The 17,300-nt window shown below is 43.3% G+C and overlaps 1 protein-coding gene across 1 annotated transcript; it reads right to left on the bottom strand.

Annotated features, from left to right (window-relative positions):
- Positions 1-4,138: 4,138 nt before the first annotated feature.
- Positions 4,139-12,944, bottom strand: LOC127217637 (cancer/testis antigen 55). Its single transcript, XM_051178623.1, has 5 exons — positions 12,837-12,944; positions 11,795-11,979; positions 9,044-9,188; positions 4,960-5,072; positions 4,139-4,341 (listed from the first exon to the last, which is right to left on the bottom strand). The coding sequence occupies exons 1-5, from the start codon at positions 12,913-12,915 to the stop codon at positions 4,147-4,149; spliced, it is 717 nt and encodes a 238-aa protein (XP_051034580.1). The 5' UTR covers positions 12,916-12,944; the 3' UTR covers positions 4,139-4,146.
- Positions 12,945-17,300: the final 4,356 nt, after the last annotated feature.

Below are 17,300 nucleotides of genomic sequence, written 5' to 3'. Positions count from 1 at the left end.
TCTGACTCCCGATTTTTATCACTTAGATCAATTAAGAACTTTGTTTGCATCTCACCTTCTGGTCCCCCAAGTCCTCCCCTCAGCCCTGCCCTGTGGTGCCTTCCCACAAAAGGAAACAAAACAAACTAAGCAAGAAAACAAACAAAAGCAAAAACAAAACTCCCCACAAAAAAAAAAACAAAGTGAAAAAAAAGTCTTTGTTTCAATTTTTTCCTGCCTCTATGCACCTCTTCATCCATCCTAGTGGCACTGGGGGCTTCGGTGTGTTTGTTATATAGTATACCCCTTTGTCCCATCAGCTTTACTAGTAAATATTCATTGCAAAGAGTCACTGGTCTGATTCAAGGTCTCTGGTTCCCAGTACCCCATCATCACTGGATCCACACCCAAACTCCTGGGATATCCTGTGGCTGCCCTGAGTCTTGGAGATCTTGAGGTTATCATTCCACAGGACCAGTCCCTTCACATACTCCAGCAGGACCTAGATGGGGTAGACTCTATCTGGGGTGAGCCAACCCAAAACATGGCTATGGGGCTGGGTTGTAGTTGAGCAGGTCAGTCTGGGCCACTGGAACTACCTGCTTTGGGCAAGCAGATGAAGTCAGCTCCCCTACATGTATGCCATCAGGGTTGGTTCAGCTTTATTTGTGGTGAGGGGTGGGGGCCAACTCTCCCAAGTATGGATCAGCTCTCTTGCTGTAGTGTCCAGTGAGAGGCAAGACCAGCTTTCCCAGGGTCAGCAAATGGTGGAGTGGCTCAGAATGGCCCTCTGATTTCTTCTCACATGGTTCCTACGGCCTACAAATGTGGCACATGTCATAGACATTGAAGCAGGACCCCAGCTTCAGCTGGACCTTGGATCCAGATATGGCCCTCAGTGGTTGCTTGGGCCTGGAAAACATTCTGACTCTGGGTGAAAGGAGAATTCTATTTATGTAAAAATATTTCTGGTAGCTGTGTAGTGACTGAACATCACCAAGGCTTTGGGTTGTGGCCCCAACCCTGGGTCTCTATGGGACCTTTGTTGACAAAACAGGACCCAGACTGTAGCACAGCCCCCAGCCATGGTAGGACGATGGACCCAGACATGATCCAGGCTCTGACTGCTGTAGGGTCATGGACCCAGACATGGCCCTTGTCAGTAGCCTGGGTCAGGATGACACCATGATTCTGGGTGGCAGCACAGGCCACCAATTTCTATATGGCCCCCAGACTCCAACAAAGTTGCCAGCTCCAGCCTAAATTCCTGGTTTTTCTGTAGGCCCTAGTGGCAAACTGGGCTACAGACTTCAACAAAGACCCCAGCTGCAGGTAGCAATGGATCCAGGCATAGCCCCAAGCACCAGTTTGACATGTCAACATCCTAGCAACAAGTGGCAGCCCTGGCCACTCAGATCAGGATGGCTCTGGTAGTGACATAGCCTCTGGCCACCAAAGAGGCCTTAGGTTGTGGCTTAGACCTCAGGCTTCATGTGATCTTAGGTGCCAACAAGGGCAGTGGACATCTCCATGGACATCGACTATGGAGTGACCATGGACCCAGACATGGTCCTTGGCAGTTGCTTAGGTCTGGTTGTCACCATCGCCCCAGGTAGCGACAAAGGTCACCCATCAGCATGGACCCAATGGCAGTGTGGCCTGTGGATCCAAACACAGCCCCAGAAGGTAGCCTAACCCACTGGAATTCAGCATAGCCCTTGATGGCAACAGGAGCCATGGACATCAGTACAGGCCTTTGGCACCAGCCTGGCCCAGACATCACAATGGCCCCAGGTGGTAAGCAGACCTCCCCCTTCAGACTACTCCTTGCCACCTTCACCATGGCCCCACGTGGCTATTTAATTAAGGTCTTGCCTCCAAAACTTTCACTCAGAGTTCAAAAAGAGAGGCCACAATAAATGTAGGATCTAAGTGTAAGGGCTATAGAAAAGAATCTTCTCATACTCTTTCTACACCTGAGCTATTTATTGTTCTCTCTTTCCTGTTCTCTATTCTAATTTTTGTTCTAATGTCTATAATTCCTTAGCTTAATTTTCTGTCTCAATTCTAATTCCAATTCTAATTAATTCTCTCTTTTGTTGTTTCTTTTCTTCTTCTTCTGCTTCTTCATCTTCATTTTACTATATATTTATTTTCCTACATTCTTATCCTTTTACATTTCTGCTATATTCTAGCAGCTTCTCCCTCCAGCTCCTATCTCTCTTGATCTCATGTCTCCCAATCACTCCAGCCCTAGCCCTGTGCTAGGGTCATAGAAATAGATAAAACAGTAAAACTTTTATCTGTAAGCCTTTCTGTATGGCTCAAGGTGGGAGTGGTTAAAGACTCCAAGAACTTCTTAAAGGGAAAGGATTTTATTAAGAGAAAATTATTAAGAAAATCTAAGAAGGGAGTATGTGTGCTTTTGCTATTTTCTTAAATGTGAGGAGATAATAAACAAAGGTAAAAATAAGTACAAAGACTTTAGGATTTGCTTTAAGGGTAATATGAAGTTAGCTTGGGACAGCATTTCCTATATATGGGCATAGTGAATCCAGGACACTCTTGTTCTTTATTTCTCTGAGAGCTATGGCTCAACAACCTTAGACACGTCATAACTCTTTTCCTGGGACATCTGTGACATCTGTCTCAATAGAGGCCTCGTTGCCTGGACACTAAGACTGACCAACAAGGAAAATAACTGCAGGGGGACAGACTTCTAAGTTTATACAAAGACTTGGTTGAGAGAGTAAGGGTATTGACTGTGATTACTTTTTTGCCAGAATCACACATTGCTGGGGGAGTCATCCAGTATACCAGTGCATAGAGGAAAATGTGCCCAGTAAATGATTAATACACTGTTGGCCTTTGGGGGGATAAATGCCATCATAGTAAATGGCCTCACAGGGAACATACAGTAAGGATGTGACTATTCATGAAGCAAATACTCCCACCGCCCTGCATGTGGACCTCCTTCATTGGATGATCCTGGTGGGTCAGTCTGTGATTTTTGTCAGCTGAGACTGCAGTATCTGCCCACTCCTGTCTTCACATTTTCTTCTCTGCATCATTCCATAGCAACGCACCATTCACCTTCTCTACCTCTCCCATTTCTCCATCACTTATTTCCTTAGAATAATGAGGCCCACTCGGCTGGTTTGTCCCCATCTGAGTGGAACGCTATTAGGCAGGCGTGGCTGTCTTCCCAGCAGCTGGGACCTTGAGGACTGTGGCTGGCTAGTCCCCGTCTGAATGGTATGACATCAGATAATAAAAAAGTTTATAGAATCTGTGGAAATAATCAGCAAGCCAAAGCTCAAACTCAATTAGACATATCCTTTACTATCTTCCTTTATTATGAGATAGGACACAAAAGTTCTCTGGTGGGCAGGGCAGAATAGACTTGTGCAGGAAAATCAAAGTCAAACTGTTTACTGGGGGCCAGGAAATAGAAATAAATATAAATAAAATTATAGACAGTGCACCAGGAGTAAAGACAAAACCACTTCCCAGTGATACTCAGTCACTGAAATGCCACTGAAAAGAAATTTCATTCAGAGGAGATGTGAAATATTCTGAGACACTTTACCATAGAAAACCCAATATGAACGTCAAGCAGATTTTGTTGTTTCCACCTGATTTATGTATGCAAAATGTATTCCCAAAATTCAGTTACAGAACATATTTTAACATAATGTTCTCATATAAATGAAAATCTAGTAGAACATTGAGCAACTTAATCCCTGCTAATCAAACTGTAAAACGCTACTGCATAGTGAATCCATTTAATAAAGTCTTTAACTAACAGACTGCTGGTAGTATTTACCAAGAACTATTCTAACTGCTGCACGATGGAAAAAGACTCAGTTCAACACTTAGATTTATATGGAAGTGAAACGCTAATGTAGAAACAAGTGCAATTACTTTTGCATAAGGACAATTGTGAATTTGACATGAGGGCATGTTGTTCCTTATATATTAAAAAAACAACTGAGAACATTTTTGAACTTATAGGGTATCTTCCAAAGGTGAATCCATGTTACCAACAAAACAAACAACCAAAGTGAGTTCAAAAGAAAAAGTCTTGATTGCATACATATTGACTTTGCTCATCCATACTACTTTTATTAGGCATTAATGCCAAGTAGCAATGTTTAAGATGATTAATTAATACAGCATCTCCACTGGAATCATAGACACTACTCTACGAGTGTAGTGTGATTGGATGCTGTCCACTACAACCACATTGACGATGTCATACAATGCAGGTGTATAACCAGGCAGAGTATGGAGAGAATCCAAATTAAAAAAGATGCTGGCTTCCACCACACCAGTTCTTCCCTGAACGCTGGTCACACAGACCTACGAAGGGAAAGGACGGCAATGAGTATGAGGAAGAGTAACTCACCACAGCTACCCTTAACAACCCCTTGTCTCTAATCATCAGGTCCCGAGCCCCATCACTGGTTCTCATCCTTGACACACAGGGAAGTGTGTGAACACATCTGAGCCAGCATGTCACCCTCTCCTACTAAAGCAGAGAAACAGGATGAGCCCTGCGTATCTGATGAGAGGATGTGCCCTTCATGCTACCCAATGTGGCCAAACACTCTACCTCCCTGACTACCTCTCATTCTCAGGCTGTAATAACCAGGGTCTTATTCCCCCCACCCCTTATCAGCAGGCTGAACACCTCAACCCAGGACACTCAAAGTTTCCCCACCATTGCCCCATAGCCAAGATACTTTGTAACTGCCATCCACAGAACATCCTAACGTCAAGTAGAGCACACAACCTAGGAATAAAGTATGTTTATAGTCTATATTATTTTCTGTTTAGTTCCTTTTCAATCACTGAATGTGTCCACATTGGCAGGGGACATACTGCCAAACATACCAAAGTCCTGGGCTAAAACAGTGATCAGGAAGGAAGGATAGGCAGCTGTGTACCCATGGCAAGGGCAACATGGAAGCATATTACCTCTTTGATATTCTGTATGTTCAGAGGACTTGCAGTGTGGATGTTCATGTCTGTACTGCCTATCTTCAAGGAATATTCAACCAGCAATAAGTCTCCTTTGAAAGGCTTAAATTCTAAAACAGCCAAGAAAATTAGCAGTGTAAATATCATTGCACTCAGGTCCTGTCACATTACCTAAGACCCTTCATCGCTGCAATATGCTGATCAACATATCCTGAATGTATATACTTAACAGATACCTCAAATATCTTCTTAACAGTAAGGAAACCTAAAGCACTTTATTTCAACACTGGTATACTGGTTCTTCTATAACCATTTATTCATCAGATATGTGTAACTAGCAACTGTGTGTCTCAGAGGGAACATTAAGGCTAGGAGCACATTATTTTCACATCAAGTGGATATTTTGATATCTCCTTCGGTGACAGCAGGCAGGTACACAGTAGGAGCACATGCTTGAACCTTGGCAGCTAGGCTAGAGACAAAAATGCAAGACCCTATCTGTTGAAAGTTCTGGAAAGAGGACACAGAAAGAGAGAGACCTATCTGCACCTTTGCTCTGAAGTGATGGAAGTATTTTCTTTTCTTTCTTTTTTTAACTTGTACATGAATGTTTTCATTTTTTATATATTTATATTTTATTTTACATGTTGATCCAAGTTCCCTCTCCCTCTTTCCCTCCCTCCCTCCCTCCCTCTCTTTTACCCTCTCTGACCCCTCACCACTCTCCCCTCCCATCCCCCCACCCTAATTCCATATGTAGGGCTATGCCATCCAGGTGGGGTCATGTAGATCTGACAGGTCCTGTGAAGTAGGGACTAGGGCTTCTCTCCTGTCTCTAGATTCAGGCAGTTATCCCTCCATGGGGGATGTATCCCCAAAGTCCTTTTGTGCACCAGGGATACATCCTGGCTCCACTGTCTGAGGTCCCTTAGACTGCTCAGTCCTTCTGGCTGAGACCCATATCCAGCGGGGCCTGAGTCAGTCCCATGCTGGCTTCCCAGCTATCAGTCTAGTGGCCGTTAACTCCTCCTTGTTCAGGTCAGCTGTCTGAATGTGTTTCTGCCGCCTGGTCTTGTCCTCTCCATCTGCATCTGGATTCTAGTTTGACTCAGTGTTTATGTATGGGTGTTTGCTCCTGTTTCCATCAGATATTAGATGAGGGCTCCATGGATAAGTTAGTTGTTGATCTCACTATCCAGGAAGGGCATTTATGGTAGTCTTTCCATGGTTGCTCAAATTGTTAGTTGGCAGCAGTCTTGTAGGTCTCTAGACCTTTCTTTAGGTTCAGTTTTCTCTTCAAACCAGTAATGGCCCCCTCTTTTATGTCCTCTCTCTCTCTCTCTCTCTCTCTCTCTCTCTCTCTCTCTCTCTCTCTCTCTCTCTCTCTCTCTCTCTCCTGTCTTCTATTCCTACCATGACTCAATCTTCCTGGTCGTACGTGATTTCCTCTCCTCCCCTTCTGTTTCTCCTACTTCTCTCTCCATTCGCTGCCCCCCCCCACTTCACCTGAGCTCTGGGGGACTTGTCCCTTCCCAGTTCTGTGAGGGACTTTATATGAATCTCTTAGAATACACCTTGTATCCTAGTTCCTCTGGTGGTGTGAATTATAGGCTGGTGATCCTTTGCTCTATGTCTAAAATCCATATATGAGCAAGTACATACCATGTTCCTTTTTGTGACTGGGTTACCTCATTCAGGATGGTTTCTTCAAGTTCCATCCACTTGCCTGCGAATTTCAAGATTTCATTATTTTTTCTGCAAAGTAGTATTCCATTGTGTAGATGTACCACATCTTCATTAACCGTTCTTCAGTTGAGGGGCATCTAGGTTGCTTCCAGTTTCTTGCTATTACAAATAGTGCTGCTATGAACATAGTTGAACAGATGTCTTTGTTGCATGGATGTGAATCCTTTGGGTATAGGCCTAAGAGGGGGATTGTTGGGTCCTGTGTTAGACTGATTCCCTTTTTCCTGAGGAACCTCCATACTGATCTCCAAAATGGCTGTATGAGTTTGCACTCCCACCAGCAGTGGAGGAGTGTTCCCCTTTCTCCACATCCTCTCCAACATGAGTCATCATTGGTGTTTCTAATTTTAGCCATTCTGGCAAAAGTTAAGATGGTACTGATTTACATTTCCCTGATAGCTAAGGATGTGGAGCACTTTCTTAAGTGTCTTTCAGCCTTTTTGATTTCCTCTATTGAGAATTCTTTCTTCAGTTCTATACCCCATTTTTTAATAGGGTTATTTGGTGTTTTAGTATCTAGTTTCTTGAGTTCTTTGTACATTTTGGAGATCAGCCCTTTGTCGGATATAGCATTGGTGAAAATCTTTTCCCAGTCTGTGGGCTGCCGTTTGGTCTTGTCCACTGTGTCCTTTACCTTTCAGAAGCTTCTAAGTTTGAATAGGTCCCATTTATTAATTGTCGATTTCAGTGTCTGTGTTCCTGGAGTTATGTTCAGGAAGTGGTCTCCTATACCAATTTGTTCAAGGGTACCTCCTACTTTCTCTTCTAAGAGGTTCAGTGTGGCTGGATTGATGTTGAGGTCTTTGATCCATTTGGACTTCAGTTTTGTGCATGGCGACAGACATCGGTCTATCTGCAGTCTTCTACACACCCTCATCCAATTGTGCCAGCACCATTTGTTGAAGATGCTGTCCTCGCCCCATTACATAATTTTATGTGTTTTGTCGAAAATTAGGTGTTCATACGTGTGTGGATTAATATCAGGGTTTTCGATTTGATTCCATTGGTCTACCTGTCTATTCTTGTGCCCAAACCAGGCTGTTTTCAGAACTACAGCTCTGTAGTAGAGCTTAAAGTCAGGAATGGTGATGCCTCCTGAAGTTCTTTTATTGTACATGGTTATTTTGGCTATCGTGGGCCTTTTGTTTTTCCATATAATGTTGATTATTATCCTTTCAAGGTCAGTGAAGATTTGTGTTGGATTTTAATGGGGATTGCAGTGAATCTGTTGTTTGCTTTTGGCAAGATTGCCATTTTTACTATGTTTATCCTACCTATCCAAGAGCATGGGAGATCTTTCCATTTTCTGGTATCTTCTTTAATTTCTCTCTTTAGAGCCACAAAGTTCTTATTATATAGGTCTTTCACTTGTTTGGTGTTACCCCAAGATATTTTATGTTGTTTGTGGCTATTGTAAAGGGTGATGTTTCTCTGATTTCTTTCTCTGTCTCTTTGTCGTCTGAAAAAATTAGGGCTACTGAATTTTTGAGTTTATCTTGTATCCTGCTAGTTTGCTGAAGGTGTTTATCAGCTGTAGGAGTTCCCTGGTAGAGTTTATTGGGTTGCTTATGTAAACTATCATACCATCTGCAAATAGAGACAGTTTCACTTCTTCCTTTCCAATTTGGATCCCCTTGATCTCCTTTTGTTGTCTTACAGCATTAGCTAGAACTTCTAGTATGATACTGAAGAGATATGGAGAGAGAGGGCAGCCTTGTCTTGTTCCTGATTTTAGAGGAATTGGCTTAAGTTTCTCTCCATTCAGTTTGATGTTGGCAGTTGGTTTGCTGTATATTGCTCTTATTATGTTTAGGTATGTTCCTGTTATCCCTGACCTCTCCAAGACCTTTATCATGAAAGGGTGTTGAATTTTGTTGAAGGCTTTTTCAGTATCTAGGGAGATGATTATGTGGTTTTTCTTTTTCAGTTTGTTTATATGGTGGATCACGTTGATAGATTTTCATGTTAAACCATCCTTGCATTCCAGGGATGAAGCCTACTTGGTCATGGTGGGTGATTTCTCTGAGGAAGCAGTGGCACAGTGTTGATGCCCCCGGCACTCAGAAGGGGAAGGGATGGCTTTCCTGAGTCATGAACAGGTCTCAGACTCATAGTGAGTTTCAGCTAACTTTGAGGAACCCTAAATGAAAAACACAGCAGCCAAAGAAATCAACTGAATAGTGAAAACCTCTTGGATAACTTATGACATGGGGTGGACAGGATTGCTAGGCAATATTTAAAGTTCTTTCCATTTTTCCTTTTATTATACCTTACTTTTAGTTTCAAGGACACTTCCCACATTCTTGATCTATGCTTTTAAATACTGAAATCTTACCTCCTGAAAACAGCTGGACAGGGAAAAAAGTTTCCCGGCTGATATAGATGTTGTCCTGTGTTACTGAGGTGACACACCTAATACAAAGTCTTCGGTTAATGTCTGATAGCTCAGTACCACCAACAGGGTTAGTCATGGCCTTCACCTGCAAGATAAGGACACAGTGGCTGAAGATGAAGTAAAACTCACAGGCAGAAGTTTGCACACTTACAAAGGATTACCTGTTGGAGTTTCTGTCCCTCCTGTTCCCACTGCAGTTTAGTCACAAATAAGCATACAGAGGCTTCTATTAATTATAAACTGTTTAGCAAGTGCCTAAGATTTCTTATTGGCTAGCTCTCTCTTAATTATCAATCAATTTCTATTAAACTATATATTGCCATGAGGCTATGGTTTACCCATAATGCACTGGCATGTTACTCCTACAGTGGCTACATGGTGTTACTCTGGTTACTCTCTGCATTACTCTTCCCAGCCTCTTTTTCACAGGAAAATGAAGAGAGATCAAAGAGGAGTAAGACACCACCATACCTTACCTCCTTAGTGCCTCAGCAGACAGGGGAATGAGTTCTGTTTATCTCTGCTTATATGCTGTTTCCACCCAGCTGTCACACTTCCTGTCTGTCTATACAGACCTCCAGAATTCTATGGTTAGCTAGTGGCAATCTTCCTTGTCTGACCTTCAGATAGGCTTTATTTGCACAAGCATGATACCACCACAATTCCCTATCAAAAGAATAGCATTTTAATGAGTTGACCTAACACAGATGTAAGGGTGCTTGCAGTAGTACATAGGGCTCCTTGTCTGAGACAATGGACTTTACTATTCCCACCAAAATAGCCCTCCTGTAGCAGGAATCTTTTAAACAACTGTTCTCAAAGCTAGACCATACATTTTCCATTGAAGACACATCATGGATTTGAGGTGATGGCGTCAATTGTGGCTGTACTTGCTCCATGGATTGGAAAATGCCTGCAAATGTGAATTTCACATTGTTGTTTAAAACTCTCACGAACTTAACCTTCTGATCTTAGAAGTACAGTGCTCTTGCTTTCCAAGAGTTCAAAAATCCAATAATGTAAAATATTTTTAAAATCTACTTCTAAAGAAGTTATAATCATGACCATAACACACATTAGGGAACAATTTTCCACATTTAGACAAAAAAAAATTTAGACTAAGTGGTGGGGTAATTTTAGGAAATGTGTTTTGTGATGTGTGCAAAGGAAGAGAAATGGGTTACTCTGGGAGATGGGAGTAGAGCAGAATGTATCGACAGGGACTAGAATGAGCAGCACAATTTTGGAGAACAAGGAAGGGGAGCATGTTATTTCCTGACTGGACCTGGGTTCAGAAGCAGGAGATAAAGGGTGAGAAATAACCTCCATCAGAAGAGATTGCAAAACAAGGAGGGCTGAGGCTCTGTTTACATAAATCTGGCTTTTTCAGGAGTATGACCTTACTGTAAGTAGTTTTCCTTTGAAATTTTCATTAATCAAACAATGCACATTCTCTATACAAATGTAGAATAATCACATGAGCACACAGCAGAAAACTATCTCCCACAACCATACTGAATAATTTCATTATCCAGAAAGACTGATTGGCTACTAGTTTGAAAATCAAAATTGAATATTGTGCATGCTGTTAAAATATCACATGAATATACACCAAAGGGTGGCGGAAAGGGCCATCTGGAATCACAATAATCGTTAGTGAGCTATATTTCTCATCATGTGACACTTGGAATGCACTCATTATGATAGTTACTGTTTTAAGAGCCCTGATGGAAACTGCAGTCACTGGTATCAAAGGCTACTGCATGTCATTCCAAAACCTAAATAATTGCTGTTGCCACCTTTACTGAGTGTATGACCTGCTATCAGAGCATATGGTATGGTTCTTTCTCCAGGATCCTTTGCATGGAGAAGTGAAGAACTTGTTTCCTGTCTGACGACTTGCTACCACTTCTGTCATTATGAAAGTGGATGAGCATCACAGACTCTGACCAACTTGTATTCTGACTGCATTAGCCCACAGACATACTGAAAAATTTCTGAGTTTTCCTGGAAAACATGCATTCTCCCAGTTCTCATTTTTTTAAAAACAGAAATACTACCAACAATCATCAATGAATACAAATAGATTATTAGACTTATAAAGAAAAATCCTAAGATACTCTTGGTCCTCGCAACCAAATGGAATCGAGTAGATTGTCCAATTCATGGTATAGGACCACCCAAAATCCAGTTATAAAGCAAGGTATGCATCCTTCTCTTAGCACTCTTATGTCAAATTCAGGATGACTAAATAGTTACATGTCAATATGTGCAAAGATGTCTGAAAGAAATACAAGTGAACCTAGTCAGTGTATGGGGCCTGGAATTCCAGCACTTAGGAGTCAGAGACTAGAAGAATGGCTGCAAGTTTGAGGGTTCATATTCAATATGAGGACATGTGATGCACAGAGGAAGAATGTCACCTGAAACTTGAATGGATAAATAAAACAGAAAATCATTTATCAGGGTAGTTCTTTGCTTAAAACAAGGCCTTATAGTGTATCCTTGGATGACATGAACATATGTAAACCACTCTATTCTTCAACTCACAAACTTTCCATCTGCCTCTGCCTCCTGAATATTAGAACAAACCAATTGAACTCACCCTATGTCTACATTAGTGTCTGCTTAATCCAAGGGAGAAATCAAAACTGCACCATAATAAGAGACGTTATGTAAAATCTGTCATACCTTGATTGCTTTCAGTACATGAGATGCTTCATCTTCTTCAACGAGAGCAATAACACTTCCTCCGATGTTCACAGGCACATTGTTACTGACCACTTCAGTATTGAAAACGATAGACTCATTAATCCAGCCATAGTCGGTACAGAGATGGGTCACAATTCCCTGGACAGACTTCAACTTGGAGTTATCTATGACACAGGGAAACAAAGGTCACACTGGTTCCTGTCAAAAGCAAAGAGTCACTGCACAGAAGTCCTACTCTGACCACCTGTGTAGATGTGAGCGCATATCATCACTTCTCTGACCAAAATAACTATTTCTGCACCCTAAGGTTGTAAGGATGTCTGCATGGCAGCTGTAGGAGACCTGTCCCAGTAAGAGTTCTAGGGCTGTGTTCATCTTACCTGCTCAGGAAGCCTCCTTAAGTCCCATTATTACTAGTGTATGCCTGCCTAGTCGTCAGTAGCAAACGCATAGCCGTGGTTCTACATTCGGACAGAGCGTTGAACGACATGTGCAGATGTAAGGGCATGTTTCCAAAATTGTCTTTTAGTCTCCATAAGCAGAAAGGGTAAGAAATGTTTTGGGATGTGGCTCCAGTATACTGCTGGGACAACCTGCCACCTTTCTCTATGGTACCCTCCCTTATGACTCACTCTGCCTCCTGGCTTCAGAAACATCGTGTGTGTGTGGGGGGGGGCAAGGCCAAATTCACTCTCCAATGGGATAGTCCCCTTTCTCTGGGGGACACACAAAGGTGTCTTACAAGCGGAAGGCAGAGACAGTTCAGCCCACAAAGACTTGTGTCACGTGTTCTTTGAGTTGGTCCAAAGCCCCTTCTGCTTCGATCCACCAAGGGAGCCTGAGGCACAGTTCAGTGCTGTGCTAACTCTTGGGACCTCAGGGACACTCTGATGCTCAGGATGGCGGCAGGCCCCTCTCCAGTATTCGTGCCCCACTACACCTCATGGTGGAGGATACCCTTTCTGAGGAGTCTCCTTGAGTGGGGGATAAGGGACCTACCAAGGTATACCAAGAGGCATACCTTGATGTTGTTCCTGCGGTGTTTCTTCAGACTCTGTCTTCCTGTGAAAGATCGCTGAAATCCGGCGTAGAAGATTCATCCTAGTGGTTTTACCCCCAGTCTGGGAAACGCCGAAGCGAGGCGTAGAGATGAATCAACAGGCCAGCTTTTCTGACTCTCAGGATGTGGTCCCGTTTATCTTCCCCAGCCTCTGTGAGATGGTAGTAAACAGCTAACCAGCGGCCCTCAGGAGAGCCAGGGACAGGGCACCTGGCTCGCTGTTGGCAGCTGCCCTTCTCTGCTCCCTCTCCTGGGAGAGCCCGCCTCTTTCCCCGGCCCAGCCAATCAGAGTCAATGGGGTGCCTACATCACTGCCGCAGCCAATAAGAGGCACTGGGCTGGACCATTTGGCCCCACCCACCCATTGTGAATGCACCAATAGGAAGGTCTCTGGAAAACCTGCTTGTAGGTGTGCCCTTGGTGTACTCAGTTTGGGTGTTAGGGGTCTCTTACCTGTTAGGGTCACAGGCTTGTCTTAAGAGGTATGACAGAATCCCTTGTCCCTTTATTGCCCCCCTTTCCCCAATCATGAGTGGTAATAAACGTAAGCATAAACCAGGAGGTTAGAGTAGCTGAAAGCACTTACTGCTCTTCATGAGGGCCCTGGTTTGGTTCCCAACATCCACACTCGTAACCATCTTAAGTTCCAGTTACATGGGTTCTGATGCTCTCTTCTATCCTCTCCCATACCAGGAATGCAAGTGGTGAACACATGTACAAGCAAAACATCCATATGTAGCTAGACTTGTACTTCATACCATCAATGCCACTAATGTTACACTCTGGAGACAGAGGTAAGTAGATCTCTATGAATTTGAGGCTATCCTGACCTATTTAGTGAGTTCCAGGCCAGTCACGGCTTCACAGTGAGACCTTGTCTCAAAAAAAAAAAAAAAAAAAAAAAAAAACCAAAAAAAACCCAAAAAACAAGATACCATTCATACACATAAAATAATTTTAAAAAGCTCTAGGTCCTGTCATTGTTAGAATCAGGGACGGACGGGGGGGGGGAGAGGGAGGGAGGGAGAGAAGAAGGAAGGGAGGGAGGGAAGTAGGGAGAGACAGAATGTTGAATGTTTCAGTCTAGCAATAAGACATTTTAGAAATACCATTCTCATTTTATAATAGACACTTTATAATTTGCAATAGAGTGTTTTGTGTTTTCTTTCAGTGTTAGAGTATGGATGCCAGAACTCACATAGATGGGTATACGTGTAAATTAGCCTGTACTTCCCATTCGGAAGCCCCATTTTGGGCTGTGTACCAGAGGTGGAACACATAGAACATACAGTCTGGAGAGTGTCACCTTCAGTTAGAACCTTGTCTACCCCTGTCTTTCTATAAACTAAAGGAAGACAAAAGTGGCTAAGAGGAGAGGCTCTGTTATCATCTGATTTCTAAGAGAATTAGTTGTGGGGCTAAATGAGAGTGCCAGAGACTTATTGAGGCTAAAAGATCAAGTTTTGTTATGAGACAAGTGTTTGGCTGGAATCTCCAGCTCACCCCTGCTTGATCCAGAAAGCCTCCTTTCTCTCGCCATATACCACCCTCTCTGAAAATCTCCATGATGAAAAAGTCACCAAGAAGTCCCGTGTTCTTGCTAGCTGCAGTGGCTCCTCCCCTGAAGTAACATACTCAGGCACAAACTCAGCCTATGGAGGACATATCATTGCCTCTCATCCATAAGATATCTAAGCTCCCTGTTTTAGTTTGGGCATGTGACTTCTCCTGCCTCTTTTCTTTCCTCAGTCCCTGGGGGTTGGAGAACTCCCTGGGAGTTGCTTTGCTTAAAATAAACCTGTTCTTTTACTTTCTCATTCCTGCTTGACCTGGCTTACTGCACTGGTGGAGAAAGCTATTGTCAAGGTACAGAAAACCATCAGCAAGAACTGCTGGCTGTCTCGGGAGGGGCACTTCAGATGGGAGTATGGGATTTTATAGAGTATTTTCAGTTCGGTAAAGTGTAGTGGGACAGCATTCAGATAAAAGGAACTGTCATATGGCAACAGGTCTACAGCAAGCACAATTTCCTGATGGGGAGGTGCTCCGGGCATCAGCACAGCCGGACAGTAGGTCAAGCTGTTCTACAGAGACAAGGAGTCAACAGGCTTCTGAGAAGTATATCGTGCTCACCTTCAATTTCCCCAATAGGGGCTGAATCCCACACAGATTAACTTGGATGTTGTACCCCTTGGACTCCAGTGTCCTGTCGGTTTCACACATAGTTCCGCCTCACTCATGGACAGAAAAAAGCCAACAAAATTATACCTCAAAACTTTATGACTTCTACCAGCATTTGGGAATGTGTTTATGGCAGCCACCATCTTGACCATGTGGCCTAGCCTCACCCCACATGGTTCTTCCCTCTGCTACAAGAGCCACCTAGGCAGAGGGGCAGTCTAGCTAGCATCTACTGCCGACAAAACCTGTAATTCATTTACTTTTTGCCTTTTATTCCTTGTATCTGATTCCTTTTTTTCACTGACTCTGTTGCACATATCTTGTTTGTGGAATTGTATGCCTCTCCAGGGCCTTGTAGGGCACACATTTCATGCAAAAATCTTGCAGTGGATCTCCTTTCTTGTTACTTTCAGGTTTAAGTCTACATTGTATCTTTAACTGCCCTGTCTGATTACTACAAGTCAGAGATCACACTCTGGTTTTTCTTATTTTTACCCAGTCCTGTTTGATATATCTGTACGTGTGATTTAAATTTAACTTTGTATGTATATGTAAGCTAACTATATAAAACTTAAATGCAACTGTGCTATCTCAAATATTACTAAATTGTTATGTGTCTTTAAAGGATGGTAAACATTTAAGGTTATAAAGGTCTATTTCAAATTAACAAAATATTTATGCTACGCAGTCCTTCCTACAAGCTGTTTACAAAGGTTAAGCTTCTATTACAAAACATTTTTTCTCTACCTCTTTGTCCTTTACAGGTGTAAATCTAACCTACTAAGTTAACACCAGTTATAGTCAGGCTGGAGGGCACTGAGTAAAACACCCCTCCACAGTCTCTTAGCTTGGATCCAGTTTTCCAGACAGATTAATTACAGGGATAAAGCCTTACCTAGCCACCTGTGTGCTTAAGGCACGTAACTAAAGACATATTTTTGTATACTAAGGTATGCTAGACAGTCAGACAGCCCTCAAATGCTCAGAGATCTAGAGAATATGGCATTTAAAATGTTTCATTAAAAAGCTTTTATAACAGAGAGACAGGCCAGCTGCTGGCACCACCCATTTCCTCCAAGAAGACTGATGGACACTGAAGAAGCTCCACCCACAAAAGTGGCAATGCTAGCCACTGAGCAATCCTGCCTTTCATCTCAACTGCTGCAAAGGACTCTAAGGACCATGGACAAGAGGGCAGTGGAATTGACTTTCTCCATGTTGCTTGGGCCAACGGTAGCTAAGTCTTCCAAATCTTCTAAACCACAGCAGAAGACGGGTGTCCTTAAAGCTTATGACCTCAACAACTGTGGAGGCCCGGGGGTGGCTGTCCATGCTGTCAGTTAGTAACTCTCTGTGACTCTCTAATCATTAATTCAGGTAAAATTTTATCCTTCTCAAGAACTCTGATGCTTTTGACGACTGGTAGCTTTGTCAGATTAAAGCATCAGCCAAGGCTCCTACTGTTACAAACAGATTTCAGAAATGGATATTTTAAGGTTGCCTGGTCTCAAAAAGATGCCAGAATTCCATACTGTCAGGACTGCAATGAAACAACCAGCTACCAGGACATGGCAACACCACAGCTTTCTCAGGTCCCCCAAAGACGATCAATGTCCCCAGGTCAGCAGGAAGCAGTCTTGAGAACTCAACATCTTTATTCCCTAACCTGCCACGCCTAACTCCTCACCTTTTTAATAAGTAAAGATGGGAATGTAATGATTCAGGCACTACACTGGCCTGCCCCTGTCACCTGGCAGAATGCACTCAGGCAGTACTCTGGTCAGCCCAGGGTTCCATGAGATTACCTCTCTCTCTCCCCCACCTCCTGCCTTTGGTTGGCCACCAGCTACCCCTCCCTTCTCTCTCCCCCCTCTCTCTCCCGCTCTCCTCTCTTCTGTTCCCGATGCCTCTATGTCTCTTCCCTTCTCCCTCACTCCCCTTTGTAAATAAACTCCTCATTTAAGCTCTATCTGCCTGGCGTGTTAGTCCCTCCCGCCCGGGTCCCTATCTGCCTGGTTATGGAGCCTGCTTTGTTCTCCCACGTGGTCCCTTACCTTGGGACCCCACTGCCCTCAGACCCTCACCTGGGACCACTGACCCCCACCCCCTTCTCCAGCTTTTATTCTCATCACTGTAACGAAAGAATAACCATCACCATCACCTTTCCTCCTCAAGAAACTAAAATATCCTTTTCACCTACGTACCAACTCAGCTAAACTTCTCTCTCTCTCTCTCTCTCTCTCT

The sequence above is a fragment of the Phodopus roborovskii genome, unplaced genomic scaffold (genome assembly GCF_943737965.1).
Source record: "Phodopus roborovskii unplaced genomic scaffold, PHOROB, whole genome shotgun sequence".
Lineage (NCBI taxonomy): Eukaryota > Metazoa > Chordata > Mammalia > Rodentia > Cricetidae > Phodopus > Phodopus roborovskii.
This window is presented reverse-complemented; position numbering and strand designations above follow the sequence as displayed.